This window comes from Hydra viridissima, unplaced genomic scaffold (assembly GCF_058129835.1).
Source record: "Hydra viridissima isolate aposymbiotic clone 2 unplaced genomic scaffold, HvirCarnegie_v1 scaffold_11, whole genome shotgun sequence".
In the NCBI taxonomy this organism is placed as follows: domain Eukaryota; kingdom Metazoa; phylum Cnidaria; class Hydrozoa; order Anthoathecata; family Hydridae; genus Hydra; species Hydra viridissima.
In genome coordinates this window covers 5,530,362-5,553,686 of record NW_028324310.1, presented here as the reverse complement: position 1 = coordinate 5,553,686, position 23,325 = coordinate 5,530,362, and the positions used below count along the sequence as shown (strand labels likewise).

The window sequence follows — 23,325 nt, the reverse complement described above, 5'->3', positions numbered from 1 at the left end:
ATCCACAGCCATTTTGAAAATTATTCAACTTGCTTTATGTCAACGCGCTTGCGTATAATAACTTGGCGCTTTTTGGTAAAGTTTAAATGACCGTGTTGACAGCTTGGTTACCAGCGTCTTTGCGAGGAGATAAGATACAGTTCTTGACAAAAAAAAAAAAAAAAAAAAAAGGCCATGAGAATGGTGAAAATTGAATGGAAGCCACGAAGCAACTCGGTAAAAAAAACGAATATAATTGCTAATTTTTATTTATTTAAAAAGCTAAGTAAACACAGAGAAAAATTGTAGTTACTTAAGAAATGAAAACATTTACATATTTTGTGAAATATTAAAAAAGTTGGTATGCACTTTTTAAGGTTTTTCCAGATTTCAATTGTTCTAAGTTTAGAAATAAACGATGAAAATGTTGCGGAACATTTGAATAAAAATAAATTTTCATTTGTCTTGTTTTTTGCGCCATGGTTTAAAAGCTGTGATGAAGCTGTAAATGTTATTTCTGAGGTGAAAGAGCATTTTGAAAGTCGTGATGACGTTTTTGTTGGTAAAATTGATATATATAAAAATCTAAAGTTGGGCAGTCATTTTCGAATCGAAGAGTATTGTTCATTAAAGTTTTTTGTAAAAGGAAGTGAGGTTCCAGAGAGGTTAGTTAATATCATTTTTAAACAATTTCTTTTTACTTTAATGTTATTGCAATAGATATTTATTAAAGAAATTTATTCATTCTTTAATGAAATCATTCTTCTTAAATAACTTACATTTTCAATTTATTTTATATAAAAAAAAACAAAAACAATAGTAATTACATAAGGTTTAATTATAACAACTTTAAAAGCTATATCTATCACCATGATTACCATCATCACCATTTGATAATCAGAAAATCTTTTAGATCCACCAACATATAAAGAAATTCTTGTTCGCAATACTTTAATAAGATTTATTATAAATACTTTATAACTAAAACAAATCACAACTTCCCAAAAAAAACTTACAGAGAGCTAATGTTCACGTTATGTTATAATAAATAATATATTAGACATTTTATCAGCTAATTGCTGTATAAGGTCTTTTCTTCAAATTTTTCTCATAAAAAAACGCCATTTTATTTTTCAATCTGCGGACTAATAAAAAAATTAGTTTTTTGAAATTCTGTTAAAAATTTGGGTGAAAATACTAAAGTCAAAGTCAAAGGTTTTAACAAATAATGCAAAAATGTAACTTTTTTAAATTAAATTTTAGGAAATACTAGAACTGTAAGAATAAAATTGTTTTTTGACTCACTCTTTTATAAATTGTTCTAACTGTATAACGTTTCTTATAGCAAAACTGTATAATGCTATTAAAGCAAAAAGCTATACAAAAAAAGTTTACAAATAGACAGTTTTCAGCAATATTTGTGTGTATACATACAGTGAGGTGTAGGAAGAACTGGTATAACTTAAACCCTAAATGTTGCTAATTGCTAATAATCAAAATAATAACTTTTCACACGCTTTTAAATAAGAACTGAATTTTTAGGTCATTATACTGGCATTTAATTGATATGGCTGATCTATCATTCCAATATTATCAATCCGCATCAGATGTTGTTATTTAAAGCATTAATTTAAAATGCCTAATCATACAAAAGAGTAAAAGATTAAAGATAAAGAGAGAAGATTATTCAACGGATAACCCAGTCTTTTTTATCTGCTTTGCTCAAAATGCATAAAAAAGTTTGCTGGGGCTAATCTTTATTTTACTCTGCAACCGCACAATGAAAGTAATTATAAATGTATATGTTGGTATATAATGTACTTTAGCTAAAGTATAGTTATGCTGCTGTAATTAAATGTTTCAAATAAATCTACAGAAAGACTTATTTGTCAAGATTGCTATGCCCGAGCAATCTGGGACAAGGAATTCTACATCCCCGTACAAAGTTAGAAAGATATAAGAGCTTAACAGCCATTTTAAATCAACATCCCTTCAATGCTAGGATAAAATTTTTTTTTAAAAAATGCAGCATTATAGTACTTTTGTCTGTTTTGCTTGACCTCTTCTCCTAACTTTCAGAAACTGATCATTATACTTTAGAACCTATGTGCAGGTTGTACGACCAATTGATAGGTGATAATGCCCGTAGGAATGTATTTTGTAAAAAGTACAATATTAAAACTCAGTAATAGTCTAACCATAAAGACCAGAAAATACCTACTCAAGATGCAGTAAAATGGACTTATTTTCAAACAGAACCTGGAGAGCCAAGGTTGGTTTTTGCAAACTTTAAATCTCAAGCTGTTATATACACCTATGATCGTTTGCATGAAGTTTTTGAACCAACTCAGTTACAAGGTTGAAATCCTATTAAATGGAAGAGTTCCTACATTCCCAACGTGCGCTCAATAATGTCGTTTAAGATGAAGAATTCCACGTATCTTGCTGTTGCCAGCTATAAAAAAATGCCCTGTCTGAATATGATATCTTTAAACTAGAGTTTCAACGCACTGTTGTTCAAAGTTCTGAAGCAATTGTCCCTGAAATTATCTCAAAACTTTTAGCAAAAACGAAGCGAGAGATCGAGGTGATTAAAGCAAGTTTATCCTCAGTGCTTGACATGGTTGGCCAAATAATGACTAAAAGAGGTGATCAGAACATTACTTCGTAAGTCTAACTCGAAGAAATTATTGTTACAGGCTGAAATAAATACAGCCTCTGAAGCATTGTATTATAAAAATATTTAAAACAACTTTGTGAAATTCTGTGGAATTCTGAGTTGATGGAGAAAGAAGCATTAAGACAAAACTTTGTTGCAAGAACCAAAAACTGAAATCTTTTTGTTAGAAAATCATTTTAATGAAGCTGTTTTGATCACTCAAGATACTAAAGTTACAGGGAAAAAAACCTTTATAAAGATAAAACTAACGAATCTTGCTTCTAATACAACCCTTATAAAAGGTTATGTTAATTGTGTCAATATGACTGATCTAAAGGAGAACTCATTAAGCAAATCAGTAGACCAAAATATAACTGATTGCTTTACATTCAATAGTTTTTAAGTAATAGGAAATCTTACTTTAAAAGGAAAATTAAATGATGTATTCATAGTACAAATTCAAAACAAACTATTACTGGTGCGACGACATTTTATGACCAATTCTGTGTTGATTTCAACATAAACCTAAGTAGTTTTAAACGGTTTAGTAATTCCTGATGATCTATTTAAAAAAGTGGAAATCGAACTGGTTACAAATCTTTCCATAACTTAAATTTTTATAAACTTGTCTACATTAACAATCTTATTGATGGTGTCAGTATCACTAATTCTAATAATAAAAAACAGCTCATGGGGCCAAAGTATAACCCAGAACCTGCGTTTTTAAAATGGTTTTACATTTAACCAGAGTTCACTGTAAAAACATTTAAAATCTTTTGATAAAAAGTGGATTGAACGCTTTTTGATTTGATAACGACTTTTGAATTTTGATAACGATTTTTGAATTGAAAAACTGAAGGAAAACATAAAGGTATCTATGGGAGACCAAATCATACAGTTAAACAACATCTTCAAGAAAGTGGTTGTTAAGAATTCTATTCAAGTTGAAGACATAAACACTTATAACATGAGTGAAGTGGTCACCACAAATACGTAGCAAAAGAGTACCGCTAATTTAGCCTTTGAACAAGGCCTAAATATGATATTGTTATTGGTACAAAAGATGAAACAAAGAAATTAATGGTTTTAAAAATACATAAAAATACATGCCTTCCCTTCTGATCCCACCGAATCCACAGCAAAACTTTCTTCCCGTAAATATTAGAGTCCATTTTACTGGTTGACCTATGAACTACGATTCTATTGGTTGATCATGCAATATTTAGGAATCAAAAAATATTCCAATTTTCTCAAGCAATAAAAACGCCATCAGTCGAAGTGTACAAAAAACACTTTTTTTTGCTTTGACATTTTGAGAAAAAATGATTTGGTTCATTATCTAGCTTTTTCGTGGTGTTTGACAATTAAAAATTTTTCCATGAAAAATTCAAACATGTCTACCTTTATTAACAACCAACATAAATTTCAAAAAAACATGATATTTTAAGCCCACTTTTCTTGAATGGTTTGACGTGGATTACTGCAGACATCTTTTATAACGTAATCCAATAATCACTTATCTTTTTCCCGATCTAAGATTTGTTAATGATCTAAGATATATTAACGATCTATGACATATTAACGATCGTTAATATATCTTAGATCGTTAATATATCTTAGATATGATAACGATACTGAAGTATATCTTAGATATGATAACCATATTTAAAACTATGATTTTCATTGAATCTAAAACGATCAAACGGCGCAAAACAAGTCATCTAATTCAATGCAGAAAATCTTTACTGATTACAACACAAAAAAAAAATTAGCTTTTCTTTAAATAGTTTCAAAAAAGTTAATTATAACTAACTGTTAATTTTTAGCTACCAAGGTATCGTTTCAAAAGAAGTGATCGTTAACTTTATTGATAATTATTCTAAAGACCAGAACGAAATTGAGGAGCTTTATAACAATCCATTAATAGAGTTAAACAGCGACAACTTTGATCGAATAGTGAAAAATGACAAAAAGTTTGTAATGGTGTATTTTTACACAACTTGGTGCAAAAAGTGTGCTCTCCTATCAGAAACTGTGCACAGAGTAGCTCAAACATTTCAGGTATCTTTTGCAGAGGTTTTCAATATTTAGTTTTTCAAAATATTTTAGAATTAGGGGAACATTGAGCATGATGACGAACGTTTTGAAAAGTACTTATATCTTATTCAATAACTGTTTCAATAAGTAAAACTTTATCAAAAATTGGAAAAAAAATTGTTATGCGTCACAATTTACACATATGTATAAAAAAAACCATATAAAAGTTAAAAATAGCCTGGAAAAAACTCATTAACCAAAGTTACTTCAAATTATCATCTTGCCCCGTATGCGGGGCAAGACACAGTGTGCCCAGAATGTGGTTTTTTGGAAAAAATTCATAAATCCGTTATTTGTTAATGAAATCTTGTGAAAACTTTAGTATATCACTTTTTTGGGCTAAACAATCTGATTCTGAGGTTAAATGTTTCGTGTGTGCACTCTGACCCAGAGAATGGGGCAACGGTGGGGGAGGGGGAGGGGTGCCGAGAGTCATGCTCTTACTTTTTTTAAAATTTTCAAATAAACTATAAAATATAAATTAAAAAATAAAACTTTTTTAAAAAAATTTGTCTTCCACCGCCCCCCGCCCCATAAAACAAATAGCCCCTCGATCCCCGTGACCAGCAACCTAATAGCTTGCTTGGAAAAGGATATCATATCCAATTCATAATGAAATATGTTTGAATATTATTAGTTTCAAGAAATTCATAATAAAATGTATTTGAGTTCATAATAATTTAATATCAAACACAAATATACACAGATATTAGTCTTATTAATTTTATATGGTCACAGAAAACATTCTTGAATTATCATTTTTTCTTCAGTAAATACGTTGTTCACGTCTACTTTACACCCTCTTGTGGTATGTCCAAATTTTCCACATGTTCCACATTGCAAAAGTCTTTTTTTACTGGCAATAATTGGATGTGTCCTTATCATCAGTCTGCAGTAAATGTCATGTGTATTAGTTTGCAAAGACATCTGCCTGGCTTTACAACTTGTTCCTGATTTATAAGTCTTAATGTATTTATTCCAACTTTCGCTTGACTGCTCAGAACTTGGCAATCGGTGATCCACCTGTAATCATAAACAGTTCCCAGGTATGTGCACACATTTGATGCACGCTGGGGCTAAGCATAGCCCATGGAAATGTCTGTTTAGGAAATATCATCAATCCATAACCAACTTCTTTAGCTTTATCAAGATCAACTTTTTTTGCTAACACCAACATGCTGATTAATGCTAAGGAGTATATTGAACTTAGATAACAAAGTCAAGAAGCTATCTTGGTCTTCTGTTTTAAGAATTATGGAACAGATTGACTTTCTTTCTTTTGGACTAAAAAAACGATCTGCTATTGGTCCATTGTTAGTGTTACCACCACTAGAAGTAGAAGAATCAAGAAGCATTCCTGTTTTTTCACGTACGTTTTGAATAACTTTTTTTTTGTTGTTTTTAGAGCAGTTTTAACCATTATGTCCTGCTCAGACCATGTATGGGTTTGTTGGCCCACAATGTGATATAAGATTTTCAGACAGTGGTCAAGTGCACGTAGCTTTTGATGTAGAATGGCAAAAAATTTTACATCTGATTCAACTATAGGTTCATGGCATTGCCCATGTCTTTCAGTACCTTTGTACGAGATTTCGCCATTTTCTAGTCTTCTCCAAGTACTAAACACATCATTGTAGTTTTTATCTATGGTGAACCCATGTAGTATACATACCAGATCATTGGCATCACTTCTGGAACATTTGCAGTAGTGACAAAAAGCTCCAGAATCACCCACCAATAACCTACCATTTTGCCATCAACCATATTAATCTCTGTTTTTACAAATATTTGTAAACCATTTTTTGAAAGAATAGGCTGAGTTTCATTTTTAGCCAGTTGACTCAGAGTTGGTTTAAAATACTCCTTTACACTCTCCCTAGTTTCTTTTGCTTTCACTAGAATAACAGGCCTGGCAAAGATAATGGAGTTCGGGGTTGGATTAGTCCAGATTACTTGGTTTTTTGAATCTTTAATTTCAAGAGGACACCAAAAGGAACAAATATAATTTGTTCCCTTTAAGTCTGCATCTTGAGGATTGGAAAACTGATGACAATAGCTGTGGTTTCCAGATCCATCAAGTCCAAATTTACCCTCTACATGTATAGAATAATTTTCAGCATAAAACTCGGATATATCTAGTAGAGACTCAACATTGTCTTTGATAACATTGTTCACAGGGGATGAAGTCTGCTTGTCGTCACTGCTTAATTCCTTTGGTAGCAAAGTATGTTTAAAGGTATCTACATCATTCTTTGTTGGCAACATTAGTTTTGGGAGAAGCTCAAGTCTCAGTTCCTATGGAAATATATAAAATTTAAACATACAATTATAAAAACAATTAAGTACAACAGTATTTGATTGCATACTTTACCTGATATTTATTTATGGATAGATCCAAGTTGTAAATTAAAGCAGTTGCTTCCTGTACCGATATTGTTGGAAGTTTTACTCTTTCCACCTTCCCCCATCTTTTTTCACATCTTTGGACAACTTCTTTTAAGTATTCTGATTTATCTTCTCCTTGTTCACTCGCATGCTTTTCCACAATATCCACAAAATCATCCAGAATTTTGTTATAGGTACGTTTTTCAGGTTGATCACTGAATTAAATGTTATTTTTTTATGAAAAGTAAAAATATAGCTACTGGGTGTCCCAAATAGCATGATGCTTAAGAAATTCAAATAAATGTCAACAGCTAAGCCTTTACCTTAGCCTTTTTGATTTCCGTCCTCTTTTAGCTTGTGGAGCTCCGTCTTCTTCTACATCACCCCTGGATGATGACGACGCTGCAACAGGTAGATTTCCAGGCAGTATTATCCCAACTTCGTTTCTCCAAATTTCCAATTCGGCCATAAGTTTATTTTGTTTCAACTTTGAATATTTTTTTACATGCCTTTCAAATTGCTTTAGAATTTTCTTGATGTTATCTTTTTCATCTTCTAAAGTTAGATTATGTCTCACTTTGATTGTTTTTAAAATTAGCTTTGATTTTTCTAATCAACTTAATTTGATGTTCAAGGATAATAAAATTTCTTCTAATTCTCCTTTTTTAATCAATAACATTTTATCACACGTAATCAACAGGTTGATTATTACGTAATCACACGTAATCAACAGGTTGATTACGTGTGATTACGTGTGCTGAAAGTTGATTTTCATTATTACGCAACCTCGAATATAAAACTCGTAAGAACAAATAAAATTACTAAAATTAGAACAAATTAAATTACTCAATTTCCGGGGATAACCGGACTGTGTAATTTTTACACATAAAAATAGAAAGTCTACATTGTATGAAACATTTGAGTTTATTTGCGGCCTCCTGCGGCCTTTTTTTTCCTGTTACTTTGTTTTTAATAAAATTAATATATTTTCATATATTTTAGAATTTTTTTAGGCATAAACAAAACTGCACAAAACAAATGTTTAAACTTCAATTTTTATTTTTATTGAAGCAATTCGCAAATTAAATATTATTTACAGACCAGGATAGAAATTTTTTTTTAAATTCATGCAGTCGATTTTGATGTATAGCGTTTCAAAGTTATTGATAAAAAACAGCATTGGTTACAATTTTAAAACAAATATTTTGTGTCAACTTTTTCTTCAACTTCAAACAACTATAAAAACAAAATGGTTTGATGAATTTATAAATTTTTTTTTGCACTGACCTACATTTGTCCTAAACAACATAAATTTACTATTTAAAGTGAAAAAATAAAAGGTCAGAAAAATTTTTTCGTGTCCTGGGCACACTGTGCAAGATGGCGACTTTAAAAAAAGTAAATTCCATATTACCATTACCTTCTCAAATAACACGATATCATAAATTCTAGTTAATAAAACATGTAATACAAACGGTTATGTAATTTTTTAAACAATTCAACTATATATTTGTATAGGGCTATGCAAAAGTTCGTGATGTAATGATGAAATAAATCAAGTACAAGTGGATAACTTTTTTTCCCTTAATATAGGAAAAACCTTTTTAATAATTATCTTTGATTTCAAGAATAATATTTATAAAGAAAGCATAAATAAATCTAGTAGATGTAATCTACTTCCGTCTCAGCTACAGTCAGATTTCATATTTAGTTGAGTTTTGAAGATAACAATATGTTTTCATCTTGCCCCATTCGTCATCTTACCCCATGTTCCCCTATTGATTTCAAAATAAGTTTTATTAAAAGTTTATTTGAAAAAAAAATTTTTTTTTCTAAGACAATCATAATAAATTAAAAGATAACTAAAGCAAACAAAATATTTATTGAACAAAATAAATAAATGAAAATCAATAACCAATAAAAAGACCCTAATAATATTAAAGCAGCCAACCAACTCTTTCATTCCACAATAAACCTTGGTAAGACAAAGCAATTAAATGACTTTCTTATATTTAAATCTTTTCGAAAGAGTCTAGTTCTTTTTTTTTATTACTTCGAAGTTACATTTACCACTAAAAATAACTCGGTTCTAGTTTTCATGAACCATCCAAAAGTTATCTCCTTACAACACTTAAATATTCTGAACCATTCTCTGGAAATCTACGCAAACATCTTTCCAAAGTAAATAGTTTCTTATTGTATTTGAAAAAAAAAGTCTACTTTGTTAAACATTTTTGTAAATTCACAAGTTATTATTGGATTAACTTTTACTTGACGAAATTTAAGACTATTCTCGCTTTGGTTTATTTGGAATTTACGGAGCAATGATAACGATGGATGACAACCGTCTTGCTACTAATTTATTTAGTACATTTCTAACGCTATTGTCAGAAATAATTTTTTGCTGGTTCTTAAATGCTAGTTCCTTTTTTCTTATAAAAACTATCAGTACCATTTTATACAAAATTTTATACAAAATAAACAAATTAACACGAGTAGATTAAGTAAATATTCACAATTATTTTGAGTATATTTTAAATTTCATTATCATTTTTTTACTTTTCATGACAGGAAAATTTTTTTTTATAACTAATTTGTGACTTTCACAACATCATGAATTTTTTATCTTTTTTTCAGTTTTAAAAGGTTTATTTTCACAAAATTATTGTGAATAATTACTTAATCTACTCGTGTTAATATATATATTATTATTATTATTATTATTAATATTATTATTATTATTATTATTATTATTATTATTATTATTATTATTATTATTATTATTATTATTATTATTATTATTATTATTATTATTATTATTATTATTATTATTATTATTATTATTATTATTATTATTATTATTATTATTATTATTATTATTATTATTATTATTATTATTATTATTATTATTATTATTATTATTATTATTATTATTATTATTATTATTATTATTAAAAAATCTACTTTAGTCCACATAAATCTTCTACCCAAACGTTAGGCATTTAATTGAATGTAAATAATATAAATTCCAGCTGCTCTAATATTTTAATTTCTGAAGCAAATGCCCATAAATTAAACTGGAAGAGCGTTATTAAACAATTTTTCTAATCTTAAGTATGAATTCTATGTGACTTTTTTATTTTCAGTTTCGTTTAATTTTCTGTAGGATTTTATTTGAAAACACTGGTCAACAGAAAAAAATTTTTTTTTTGGTGCCAAGAATTTGAAAACTGATTTTAGTTATATTAGGTATGCTGAATTCAAATATGAAATCAGTTTTTTTCTAGCTGCTTTACTTTTTTAGATAAGTTTACTTTTAACTTTCGGTTCACACTCCATATTGTATTGTTTTTTATCGTTTGGCGGCAAACTAATACTTTATTAGTTCTGAAGTAGTTGACTAGAAACATAGTTTTTTTAATGTTATGTTTGGGATTTTCAGAAATAAAATAAAATGAGTTCAGGTAGAAGAAGCTGTTTAAATAATCCTGACAGTTTTTGCTATATATGTGGCGAATACACATTCAAGGAAAACCGAAAAACTCTTAGTGATTTTATAAAAAAAGCTTACCTCGGCTACTTCGGTGTTAAACTTGGTGATCAAGATAAAAACTGGGCGCCCCACAAGGTTTTTAAAACATGTACCGAACATTTACGACAGTGGACTACCGGAAAAAGAAAGAATTTGAAATTTGGTATCCCAATGGTGTGGAGAGAACCCAAAAATCACGTTGATGACTGTTATTTTTGTATGGTAAATATTACTGGAATAAATCGAAATAACCATAGCAAGTGAACTTATCCCGATCCACCTTCTGCTAGACGCCCGAGTCCTCATTCACATGAAGTGCCAATACCAACGTTTCACCAACTACCAAAACTCGAAGATGGACAATGTTCATCTGATCAGTATTCTGATTACAATTTAAATGAAGGGGATGGCGATTATGAAGGAATGTCATCAGTACCTCAACGTTTCAGACAGGAAGAATTAAATGATTTGGTTAGAGACCTCAACTTGTCAAAAGCAGCTTCTGAATTACTTGCTTCCAGATTGAATGACAAAAACTTGCTGGAAAGAGGAACAAAAATTACTTGTTACCGTACAAGAGAAAAGAATCTTTTACCTTTCTTCTCTCAAGAAAACAATCTTGTATATTGTCACGAAGTAAGAGGACTTCTGGAAAAAATGGGTTTAACAAAATATTTTCCACATAATTGGCGTTTGTTTATTGACAGCTCAAAGCGCAGTTTAAAATGTGTTCTTCTACACAATGGGAACAAATTAGGCTCAATACCAATAGCTCATTCAAGAAAAATGAAAGAGGACTATAACACAATATCTTTGGTGTTGGAAAAGATAAAATACTATGAACATCAGTGGGTCATATGTGTGGATTTAAAAATGGTAAATTTTTTACTTGGACAGCAAAGTGGTTACACTAAATTTCCTTGCTTTTTGTGTCGTTGGGATAGCAGAGATAGATCAAACCACTGGATTTGATCTATCTCTGCTATCCCAGAGACAATCATTGAATGAGGTTGAACTAAAAGCTTGGACTTCATTTGCAGCAGTAATAGAAAATTTTCTTTGCAATTTCAAATCAGAAAATTATATGGAAGTGGTAAATGAAATGCTCAACAGTTTTGAATCTCTGGGGTGTGATATGAGCGTCAAGGTGCACTATTTACACAGCCACTTGGAATGTTTTCCTGAAAATTTGGGTGACTTCAGTGAAGAACAAGGGAAAAGATTTCATCAGGACATTAAAACCCTAGAAAATCGCTATCAAAGAAGATGTGATATGCATATGATAGCAGATTACTGTTGGAGTTTTGAAAAAGACTGCTCCAAAATGTATTCAAGGATGGCAAAGAGAAAAAAATTTTTAAATGTTCGTTAATTTATTGTTATAGTAATATAATTATTGTTACAGCTGAATATTTTTGTGAATATTTGTACATAAAAAGTGGTAATATTTTTAATAAAAATAATTTTAAACATTTAATTATATTGCATTGATTCAACTAATGTCAGTATATCATGTAAATGATTAAACCGTTATATCTCAAAAACTAGAGCTCCTAGAAAAAAACTAATGCTATATCTGAATTCAGGGCATGAAATTCATATAGAATCAGCTAAAAATATCCTGGCACCAAAACAGCTGTTTACCGGTGTAATCTGTTTTTGCTCAACAGCATTAATTAAAATGTACAGACTGAATTTTATTTAGAAAACCACTTTGGGAACTTAGGCAATAACATCAATAGGTTTAGTCATTTTGAAGACGATCAATTAGCAAGTGGGTCTCTGTTTGGATACCCTAGTTTTATTGATCAAAGATTTTGATTTGACAATAATGTTAGTTTTCGGTAGCACTTTCGAGTTTTTGAATGTATGGTTCAGTGTTATTGTGCTATATGGTTTTGAATGAATGGTTCAGTGTTATGTAAAGTATAATTTACATAACTTTCAAGTTAAAAATAAAAACAAATTCCGAATCCATACAATCAGAAGTCCATACAATCAGAAAAATAGTTTTTTTTTTTTAATTTACAGACGCATAAAGAAAAAATGACGCATAAGCAGAATTTCAACGCCTTAGCGTAACGATAATTTAGGACAATCTCAATATTTGATCTTATCTTTTTTCCGGAGATCAAAATGGCGCTAAACTGTAGAAATGCGTTTTAACATTTGTATAAAAAACTTGTTATAATAAGATGCAAAATCTCAAAAAGAAAACAAATCTAGCCAAGCGACACTTTGATTTGCCGAAAAAACCACGAAATTTCAAATCATTTAGCATAAAAATGTAGAAGTAAATCCAAAACGCAACTTCCCAGGAAAGTGGGAACTTTCAATTTTAATTTTCCCAGGTACACTTTATAAAGCTATTTTTTTGAAATTCCTCCATGTATTTTATAGGATGATAAACACTGCGTTATCGCTCAATTGAACGGAGAGAAATGGTTTAATACTGCAGTTAAAGAAAAAATTGGCGTTTATCCGACGTTTGTATACTACTCAAAAGTTGATAAAGATGGTAGATCTTATTACCCTGGAAAATTCGACGAAAACTGGAGTTACAATAATATTACAAAATTTTTAAATATTAATTGTAGGTTACAAAAAACAATTGAAGAAGCTGAAGATAAAAAGGTAAATTGAAAAGATCATAAAAAACCGGCAACAAGTCGAAGAACAGAATTATACTTTCATTACGAAGGCTTAAGTACTATATCATCCTTTCGCAATTAAAAAAAAAAAAAAAAAAAAAAAAGGTTTTTTTTTTAAATATAACATTTTTTTTCAGGCAGGATTATTGGAAGAACTTAACGTATACGCCAAACGTTTCATGCAACAGATTGGTGTAAAGCGTGAGAAAACAATGCGACGTGTGATTCAATTAATCCAAGAACTTCCTTCGTACAAACGACAAAAAGCCGAGTTATATGTGCAACTTATGAGTGTAATTTTGAAGGAAGGAGACAGTTTCATTAGAAGAGAAATTGAGAGGATTGAGAAAGTATTGCTTGATGGAGTTCTTCAAGATAAAAAAAATCTTAGTCATAAAAAGAACATCCTAAAAGAATTTTTCTATTATATTCGCGATGAGCTTTGATCGATTTTTTTTATAACACTACAAAATACCTTTTAAACGAGCAATGTAATATTTTTCACGAGCAATTTTTTTTCACAAAATGTTTTTAAACCTTTCCTCTGTTTTCATCTATTTAAGTTTTCGGAGTTTTTAGAGCATTCTGGTAAATTCACTAACTGTTCAGATGGAGGATATCGCAATGGTGAACCACTATTTAGAATCCGAGAAGGAACTCTTTTTTCGCAAGAAGGTGATTGCGGAGAATTAACTATCATGCGTATAGGAGAATTGCCAGAGGATTGTGGCGAGTTGAAACCACTACGTGGTAAAGTAATTTTTAGCGGTGCCATCGTCGGACGCACACTCCGCTGAAGCATACTGCCGGGAAAATAGGTGAATGTTCCTTTCACTGATGAATTTGAAGATGAAACGATATTTACAGTTTTACTTGGATTCATTACGTTTTTATCAGAAACCTTTTGCATGCTATTAGAAACAGGAATAACTATAGGCGAACCTTGAACATTTGGAATACGTAAGGGATTAACAACACTTTTCTGCACAACATGTTGGTGATTAATTATAAATTGTGGCTGATCGCCATGAGGCGAAGATGGAGATCGAGATTTTTGCCCAGCTTGAAGCAAAGCTTGAATACTGGCAACGGGTACACATGCACCTGAAACTGAGGAAATCACAGTTCTATCCGAAAACTTACTTTGACCAGCATTTGATGCAATAAGTTGGTTAAGTGACAAAAGATGCAAGTTGCCTTCATTCTTTGAAGTTCTTACATTTAGTATACTAGGAGGTTGTGAAGCAATAATCTGTGTTCCACTATTACCCTTAACTTGAATTAACTTTAAAGTGGCTTTTTGATCCTCAGTGTACTTGTTTGGTTGCACGACTAACCGTGTCACAGAATTGTTCGGATTTTGCAAATTAAGCAACGGGTTACTAACACGAATATGTTGCTGTTGTCCAGGAAAAGGTGCCCCAGAACGAATAACTTTAGAAAAAGGTGTCACATTTACTGCACGAACTATTGAATTATGGGTTATTGACGAATTGCTGTGCGATGAATTAACAACTTTGCTTTGTGCAACTTTTGAGGTCAAAAATTGGCTCAAATTTTGCAATGATTCCTTGTTAGCAATTGTAATAGCTTTTGTGTAATCAACATTGGTTTGAGCTGAGTTAAGAATTAAATGAATATGTTGACGTTCGGCATCTAGCGGCACATTATTTGTAATTAGCTGATCATTTAACTCACTTACAGATTTTCGTAAAGTTTGGGCTACTGAAGTTTGGGCTACTGAAGTGGCTAAACGTTGTTGTATAAGTTGCAGATCTTCTACTGAACTATTCATTTGTTCAGGAATTAGCTGTTTTTTAACAATACTTTGATTTTTTACGAGCGTATTTCGTAAATCATTAGGAATAGAAACAATGTTCGGGAGTAACTCGTTGGTATGATTTTTTACTTGAATTGGTTGATTAATCGAGTTTTTTTGCTGTTGTTTTTGTTCATTTATCGAATGACGACTTTTATTTAAAGCATTACGCTTTCTACTTTCATAAATAGGAACTTGAATTCGAGATTCGTTTTTCTGAATTTCAGAACTGTCACTACTGTAATTGGGTAAAGTTTGATGCGTTTGAAAAGATGAGTTACAAGAATTAATTAAGTCATCGCTATGTTGCAAATCGATGTCAAGAAAATGACTACTTAAGACACCATCATCAAAAACATCAGAACGTTCTCCACTTAACATCAGAGATTGAGTCGCCATTAAAGTCTCATCCTCAAAAAAGGCATGGAGATCATTAGAGGGTACAAGTTTATTGTTTTCTAGCCTGGGCAACTTTAAAACGGATGTTTCACTGGATTGCTTTCTTTTTACAGCAGTTTTCTTTTTGGAGGAGTTGATGGAAGGTGTGGTACTTATAGCAGAATCGGACAGGCATTTTGCAACACTTTCAGACGAATTTTTAATACCTTCTTCTGGTGTTATGTCGTCATTCTTTATCGTGTTAATAACTTTGGAATTTTTTTCTTCTTTTTCATTTTTTTTCTATAAAAAAAATGAAGCAAGATTGCAACAACTTGTTTATAGCCAATAAAAAGAACAACAACAATAAAAAAAAACAACATTGAATACCACTTTTGCAACTTTCGGTTTGGTAGAGGAGAGCTGTTTTTTTGCTAGAACGGCAGCACCACTAGCTTGATGTAACTTCTCTGAAAAAAAAAAAAAAAAAAAAATTATCTATAAGATTTAAATTTACTATTAAGTTAATAAAAAAACAACATTTCATAATGAAACTTAAAACTCATAAAAACTTTATAACCTAGCTCATCAACGGTTCGATATCGATGCAAGTATAACCACACCTTTCGAACTGGATCGAACTTCACACATGGATCTTTCTCAGCATGTAAGCGGTCTAATGCACCACTTACGACATTGTTAACCTATCCACAAATTACCGATTAAAAAAATCAAATAAGTTTTTTTTAAATTATACTTATATACATTAGTGTGTTACATAATTTAGTGTATTCAACTGTAGTTTACAGGCATAAATGTTTTCTCTTATTTGGAAATAGAATTGCGTTGCTTGGTCAAGACTGAGCAGTGAACGCCTCAGGGAAGAACTAGCATAAGCCCTAAGAGTGGAATTAGTAAAATTGTTTTCGGACAGATGTCCAGAGTGAACTAAAGACTCACACAGATGAAGAAATTAAAGAGTCACGTCGATGAAAAAGTTTCTATGCTCAACGCCGCACACGCATAAGATCGTCAAACAGCCCTCCCTCAATCAATATTCCCTAATACATCAGAGTCATCAAAGTTATACCTAACGCTTTTATTTCCTTTAAATCTGAAGTCCCTGATCAAAGTTCTGATTAAATTAAGATTCCACTAAACGCATTTCTAGCCTTATTCTCTATGTTCTAGCCATAAGTTAATATTCGCTTTAATATTGACATTTCTACTTTGCATAAGTTCTTGCCTAGTGCAACTCTAGCCTAAAGTTCTTAGTTCTAAACATGTGTCAATAGTTGTTTTAAACTTCTAATCCCTGATTAATTCAAGATTCTCTTAAGGGTATTTCTAGTCCTACTCTCTTAGCATAAACCTAGTGTGAATATTCGTTTTAATATTGGCATTTTAATTCGGATCAAGTTTTTGCTCAGCGCAATTCGAGCCTGAAACTCTTAATTCTAGCCTAATTTCAATATTCGTTTTATTGTTGAAATTTCCGATCGGATAAAGATCTTGCTTCGTGTATTTCTAGCCTGATTCTCTTAGTTCTAGCCTAGTGTCAATATCCGTTATACTATTGACTTATCTCAGTGTGATTCTAGCCTGAGTCTCTTGATTCTTGCATAGTGTCAGTATTCGTTTTCATATTGACCATTCTAGCCTAGTGTCAATATTCGTTTAAATATTGGCCATTCTCAGTGTCTATCCAGCCTGAATCTTTTAATTCTAACCGAGTGTCAATATTCGTTTTCATATTGCCCAATGTTATTGTCTTTCTAGCATGAGTCCCTTAGTTCTAGCCAAGTGTCAATATTCGTTTTACTATTTACTTATCTCAGTGTGTGATTCTGGCCTGAGTCTCTTAGCTCTAGCCTAGTTTCAATATTCGTTTTATTATTGACCTATCTCAGTGTGTCATTCTAACTTGAATTTCTTAATTCTAGCCTAGTGTCAATATTCGTTTTCATATTGACCATTCTCAGTGTATTTCTAGCCTGATTCTTTTAGTTCTAGCTTACTGTCAATATCCGTTATACTATTGACTTATCTCAGTGTGATTCTAGCCTAGTGTCAATATTCGTTTTCATATTGACCATTCTCAGTGTATTTCTAGCCTGATTCTTTTAGTTCTAGCTTACTGTCAATATCCGTTATACTATTGACTTATCTCAGTGTGATTCTAGCCTAGTGTCAATATTCGTTTTACTATTGACTTATCTCAGTGTCATTCTAGCCTGAATCTCAGTGTTATCCTAGCTTGAGCCTTTTAGTTCTAGCCAGTGCCAATATTCACTTTCATATTGATTACTCACAATGTATTTCTAGACTAAATCTCTAAATTCTAGCGTAGTGTCAATATTCGTTTTATTATTGACTTACTAAGTTCTAGCCTAGCGTCAATATTCGTTGTAATATTGACCTATATCACGGTATTTTAAGCCTAAATCCCTTAATTCTAGCCTAGTGTCAATATTCGTTTTTAACATTGACTTATCTCCGTGTGGTTCTAGCCTGATCCTCTTATTTCTGGCCTAGTGCCAAAATTTGTTTTAATATTGAACTAGATCACGGAATTTCCAAATTCTAGCCTAGCACCAATATTCGTTTTAATATTGACTTATCCCTCTGTGTTTCTAGCCTGATTCACTTACTTCTGGCCTAGTGTCAATATTCGTTTTAATATTGGCCTATATCACGGTATTTTTAGCCTGCATCTCTTAATTCTAGCCTAGTGTTAATATTCGTTCTACTATTGACCCTTCTCAGTTCATTTCTACCCTGATTCTCTTAATTCTAGCCTAGTGTCAATATTCGTTTTAATATTGACCTATGTCGCGGTATTTCTAGCCTGTATCTGTAAGTTCTAGCCTAGCGTCAATATTCGTTTTAATATTGACTTATCCCTCTGTGTTTCTAGCCTGATTCACTTACTTCTGGCCTAGTGTCAATATTCGTTTTAAAATTGACCTATATCACGGTATTTTTAGCCTGCATCTCTTAATTCCAGCCTAGTGTCAATATTCGTTTTGATATTGACCTTTCTCAATGTTTTTCTCTCCTAAGTCTTCTTGTTCTAGCCTAGTGTTAATATTCGTTTATTTTTATAGAGATTTAACATTTCTAACTTTATTAAGTATCTGCTCGTAATATTTTCTAACTTTATTTTCATCATAATATTTTCTAACCTTATTCTATATGAGTATTAAATTTCGGTTCGACTACTGATTAATAAAACATTTTAGTTTGTATGCTTATTGAAGACGCTGAATTAACCGATCTTGAAGACAAAAACTCAACTTTCCGGAAAAAGAATAAAGATTCGAAAATGCGGCGCTACCTTCGCGTCGAACCTGAGACGCTTTACGAACGATCATTTTACAACCCACTAAGCTACGCAAACGTATCCTTATTCAAGATTTAAGTAATAGCACACATGCTTATTTGATTTAGGCGAGCCTTAAAAGTTCTAGTTTACTAAATACTTTCGCTGAAATCGACTGTCTTTGGGTTTCTATACTTGCCACTTAAACTTTGCAAATCTATATATATATTCACATATACACAGCAAATATATGCATCAAATATATATTTCAAAAATGTTTAACGGCTTTAACTGGTTTTAATGCTAGCGATTAGGAGGAGACTAGTTAGGTAGAAAAAGAAAAAAAACATTTGTGCTTTGTTCCAATTATTAGTGTAGTGGTTAAGGTGACCTTCTCGTCAGGGTCATGATTTTGTCACCATGGTGTTTCGAAGAGACTATAGCGCCAAGTCCCATGACCTACACCACCATCTAGGTCCACTACTATGCTAAAAAGAGCACGTGCTCCAATTTTGTAAAGCACTAATATTTTTGAAATAAGTACCGTTCAGATTAATTAAGAGAGGAGACTCGCTGACTCTTTGGTAGTATTATAAAAATGAAGTATTCTTACCGTTTTAAGTGGACTCGAGACTCGGATACGGACAAATAATATTATCAGGTACACGGCGTCTAAGCAGTTGGGCACTTTGTAGAAGAGAAAGTTTAATTACTGGCTTCAATTTTATACTGAGTGCGGTCCCTTGGGGCTGGACTGAATTATTATTTTTACTTTCAGGAAACGAATTTCCAACCACTTAACATTTTTTTAAACCTATTAGCTATTTTTGAGTTAATTCAAAGTGATTTGAACCAAATATTTGCGCTTTTTACTATTATTAGAAATTTCATATGCCAGCTATTTTAATCAATCTCAGCGTAAGCAAACAGTGCGCACCAAAACCTTCCCATACTAGAGTTAAGTAAAGATTGATGAAAGAATATAAAAGTAATTGCTAGAACAAAAAAAGCTTAAAAAAAGATTGTTAAAGATTATTTATGCATAAGTTTTATATGGTGTTTGCATATGTTTGTTCGTACAAGTCGTATAGTCTCGTTTTGTAAGGAAATTAGTTATGAGCACTTTCGAGCTAGGTGGATAACATTGCTCCCATTTGGCAGTCGAATTACCACACTCGGCATCCGCCAATTATTTGTGACCGCCACATTAGAACCAGGGGTCCTTTCGCACAAATCGTATAGCGGATGGTGTGGTTATAGTATAGATCACATATACCCTGGATCCTATTGGTCCAGGCCCAACAGCCCATCGGAACTCGCGATGATGATTTAGTGTATTCAACTGTAGTTTACAGGCATAAATTAGTGCGTTTAAACTACAAAAACCAAGAAAAAAAATAAAAACCAAAAAACACCTGACTATCTGTAGCCTTTGGATTCAAAAATTGAGAGTCGCGTAAAAGTAGACAAACCTAGCAAAATTTGAAAAAACTCATTGTGAATTATGATTAGATAAAATAATTTTTATCGATGAGTCTTTATCAATAATTCAAATGATCATTTGTTATTGATCACTCATATGATTATTACCAAAGATTCGACAAAAGTTAAGAAAACTTTAAAAGAAGAAAAATTTTTACCTCAGCTCTAGTACCTTCCCCATTCGGTAACCTTGCAACAGCGTCACGAACCAAACTAAGGATAGTAACATAAGCAGGACGTTCAGAAACAAGCATTGCATGCTCTCTAGCTTTAGCTGTATCAAAGTTACTATCTTTAAATACACCCTAAAAAAAAGGAAATTTTAAAAATTTTGAAAAAAGAAAAGATCAAAACAACTTACAAACTATGGTTCGTTTAAGAAATCTTCAAATATCATAAAATTGACTTTCAGAATAACTTTGTCTTCCAAATCTTCATCGTCAACGATTTCCGCTTATTGCCGCATCAGGATCACTTTTCCTCTTCCTGACAAATTTGATGTACTAGATTATTTCAAACTGTAGATTGACAATACGTTTTTAAAATTATTAGTTTTGAAAACTAACAGACATGCTGAGCGCTGTTCTTCTAGTCGGTGAGAATTAGTGGACAGAAATGATCTTCTTAACTATAAATATTCTATAAAGCATAGTAAAAATACTAAACGAGAGGCAGTATTGGACTGCCAATTAAATATTCTATAAAGCATAGTAAAAATACTAAACGAGAGGCAGTATTGGATTGCCAATGAAATATTCTATAAAGCATAGTAAAAATACTAAACAAGAGGCACTATTGGACTGCCAATGAAATATTTGTAATACTGATTTTTCTGAAACTAATAAACCAAAGAAGAAAGACGAGCATAAAAAAAGTTTATATTTTTGCGATGAAGGCTTGGATCATGATACCCATCCAAACTACGAAAGTTTTGTTATATAAAGGTCGCTTAGGATGGGTGCAATATATACCCATAAAACGATCTCACTTTGATATTAAATTATATTTACTGTGGTAATCTCAAAGCAGCTATCTATTTCCTGTGTTGATCTACACTGGAAAGGATGATGAATGAAACCTATAAAGAAGTTGTACTAACAGCTTAAACAATTACATCTCCACTTAAGCCAATCTTAAATCAATGTTATTGTGTAACCACTGACAATCATTACACATCAACATAGCACTGACATATATAGTACTAGAGAGCAAATAGAAAGGAAACACCTAAATTTATCCAGGCTAAATTGAAAAAAGATGATATATATTGTGACTGCCTAAAGAGGGAATGGAATGATTTTAAAATGACATGAAAGAAATGTTTGCCAGCCATCATACTACAGAGGGAACGGAATGATTTTAAAATGACAAGAAAGAAATGTTTGCCAGCCATCATACTACAGAGGGAATGGAATGATTTTAAAATGACATGAAAGAAATGTTTGCTAGCCATCATACTACAGAAAAGATACCAACAAAAAAAGATGAGAACAGTAATAATGAAACTTTTGATTACAATTAAACTATGGGTACTAACAGCTGAAAAAAAAAGATCAAAACAACTTACAAACTATGGCTCATTTAATTAAACTATGGGTGGCATTGGTCATTTAGATCAATACTCCTATCATTACCCAGTAACCAGGAAAAGAGGAAAGAAATATTTAAAAAAAATTTTCTTTCAATTATTAGATATCTGCATATTTAACATTATATTCTTTATCAAAAAAATTATGGTGATAAAACAAATCTGGAACTTCGATCAAAACTAGTTAAAAGTCAATACAAAAGTCAATACAAAAGTCAATACAAATTTATTTATGCGCAAAGCTTATTTATGTGCAACACTTATTTTGGTCCAACAGCCAAAAAAGAAACTCCAACAAGATACTATGTGATGCCTTGAAACATCATACTAAAGTAAATTTTTAATTTTATTTGTAAGACATATCTAAAATATACCTAACTTATATAAAAATAGACATAATGAATAAAAACCTTTTTTTGCATAGTTATTATTTCTTACTTGCTTGTTTTTATTTTAAATACTACACCAAATATTGTTTACTAAATAGAACATTTACTAAAAAAAAAGATTGTTAAAGGGTCAATGAGGTGTCCTTGAATGTTAAAGCTTATGAATATATTTTCACGTCACTGCGTATTGAATACAAAAATCAACTTTTCTAATCTTGAAAAGTTAAATTTTTACACAGCAGTTTCTCTACAAAACACATTTCAACAGAGCTTTAAACTACTAAACTAATCCTTGGATTAAGTGAACTCATATAATTGTTTTATAAAAATCATCAATAGGTAAAAATAAATTGGAGATACTTAAAAAAGATTTTTATCACAAAATGTGCACAACCATTCTTTAGACTATTTGGAACTTATGTTGACTTAAGCTCTACTTTATTCAAATAAGAACTGTTTAACAGCAATTACTGTATCAAAGTAACCTCTTGTTTCAAAACCACGCAAACGAAACCTTTTTTTTACTTTACAAAGTACTTATCAGAAAAAAGGCATTTGAAATATAAACTAAATATTATGAAATCATTGATATCTTCTATTAAAATAGTGGGAACACCTGTAATGTGCTGGGTTTTCCAGCTATTAGATATAAAATTTTACTATATTAATCAGAAATGCAATTGTAGCTATTTAGTTATGTTTTTGGGAACTAAATCACACTGTGGTAATGTAGCTTTTTCGCAACAAACACATCAATAACTCACAATAATCTTCTCTCCAAACCAAAGCCTGTCTAATTTATACCGTATACCATATACTTTTCCAAAAATATCCCTCAAAAACCATCATATAAAAGTGCTACACATATTTACAATTTTTTGGCATTTCATTGGTAAAAACTATTAAAACTATTAGCTTCTTAATCACCTCCTCACTGTGGGCAAGGATATGTCAGAGGGGGCTGGAGCTTGGTTCCAGCCATAAGCACCTTGAACATTGAGTCAGGGCTGGTCCAAACCTGGTCTAAAACCTGGAAAAAAATAG

The 23,325-nt window shown here is 31.2% G+C and overlaps 2 protein-coding genes and 1 pseudogene across 4 annotated transcripts in view; 1 reads left to right on the top strand and 2 right to left on the bottom strand.

Moving 5' to 3' along the window:
* The first annotated feature begins 313 nt into the window (after window positions 1–313).
* On the top strand, window positions 314–13,844 carry LOC145190855 (uncharacterized). Its single transcript, XM_090067010.1, has 4 exons — window positions 314–644; window positions 4,465–4,699; window positions 13,053–13,286; window positions 13,441–13,844. Exons 1-4 carry the CDS (start codon window positions 343–345, stop codon window positions 13,747–13,749), a joined length of 1,080 nt encoding a protein of 359 aa, XP_089923136.1. The 5' UTR covers window positions 314–342; the 3' UTR covers window positions 13,750–13,844.
* Window positions 5,399–7,932, bottom strand: LOC149881866 (uncharacterized; annotated as a pseudogene). The gene is made up of 3 exons (XR_016445064.1): window positions 7,444–7,932; window positions 7,107–7,335; window positions 5,399–7,030 (listed from the first exon to the last, which is right to left on the bottom strand). The product of XR_016445064.1 is annotated as an uncharacterized LOC149881866 (transcript).
* The window catches only part of LOC145191247 (uncharacterized), a 29,522-nt gene continuing 19,976 nt past the window's right edge, over window positions 13,780–23,325 (bottom strand). For both annotated transcript variants that reach the window (XM_090067004.1, XM_090067005.1), the window contains exons 22-26: window positions 20,463–20,609; window positions 20,238–20,294; window positions 16,081–16,204; window positions 15,891–15,970; window positions 13,780–15,803 (exon numbers count right to left, since the gene is read on the bottom strand). In XM_090067004.1, the coding sequence (XP_089923130.1) occupies window positions 13,854–15,803; window positions 15,891–15,970; window positions 16,081–16,204; window positions 20,238–20,294; window positions 20,463–20,609 (2,358 nt within the window). In that variant the 3' untranslated portion in view covers window positions 13,780–13,853. The remainder of the gene's footprint in view (window positions 15,804–15,890; window positions 15,971–16,080; window positions 16,205–20,237; window positions 20,295–20,462; window positions 20,610–23,325) is intronic.

Coding starts and splice junctions, on each gene's coding strand:
- LOC145190855 (XM_090067010.1), top strand. CDS start 343: ATGCACTTTTTAAGGTTTTTCCAGATTTCAATTGTTCTAAGTTTAGAA. Junction 4,700..13,052: donor GAGTAGCTCAAACATTTCAG/GTATCTTTTGCA, acceptor TGTATTTTATAG/GATGATAAACACTGCGTTAT. Junction 13,287..13,440: donor AAGAAGCTGAAGATAAAAAG/GTAAATTGAAAA, acceptor ATTTTTTTTCAG/GCAGGATTATTGGAAGAACT.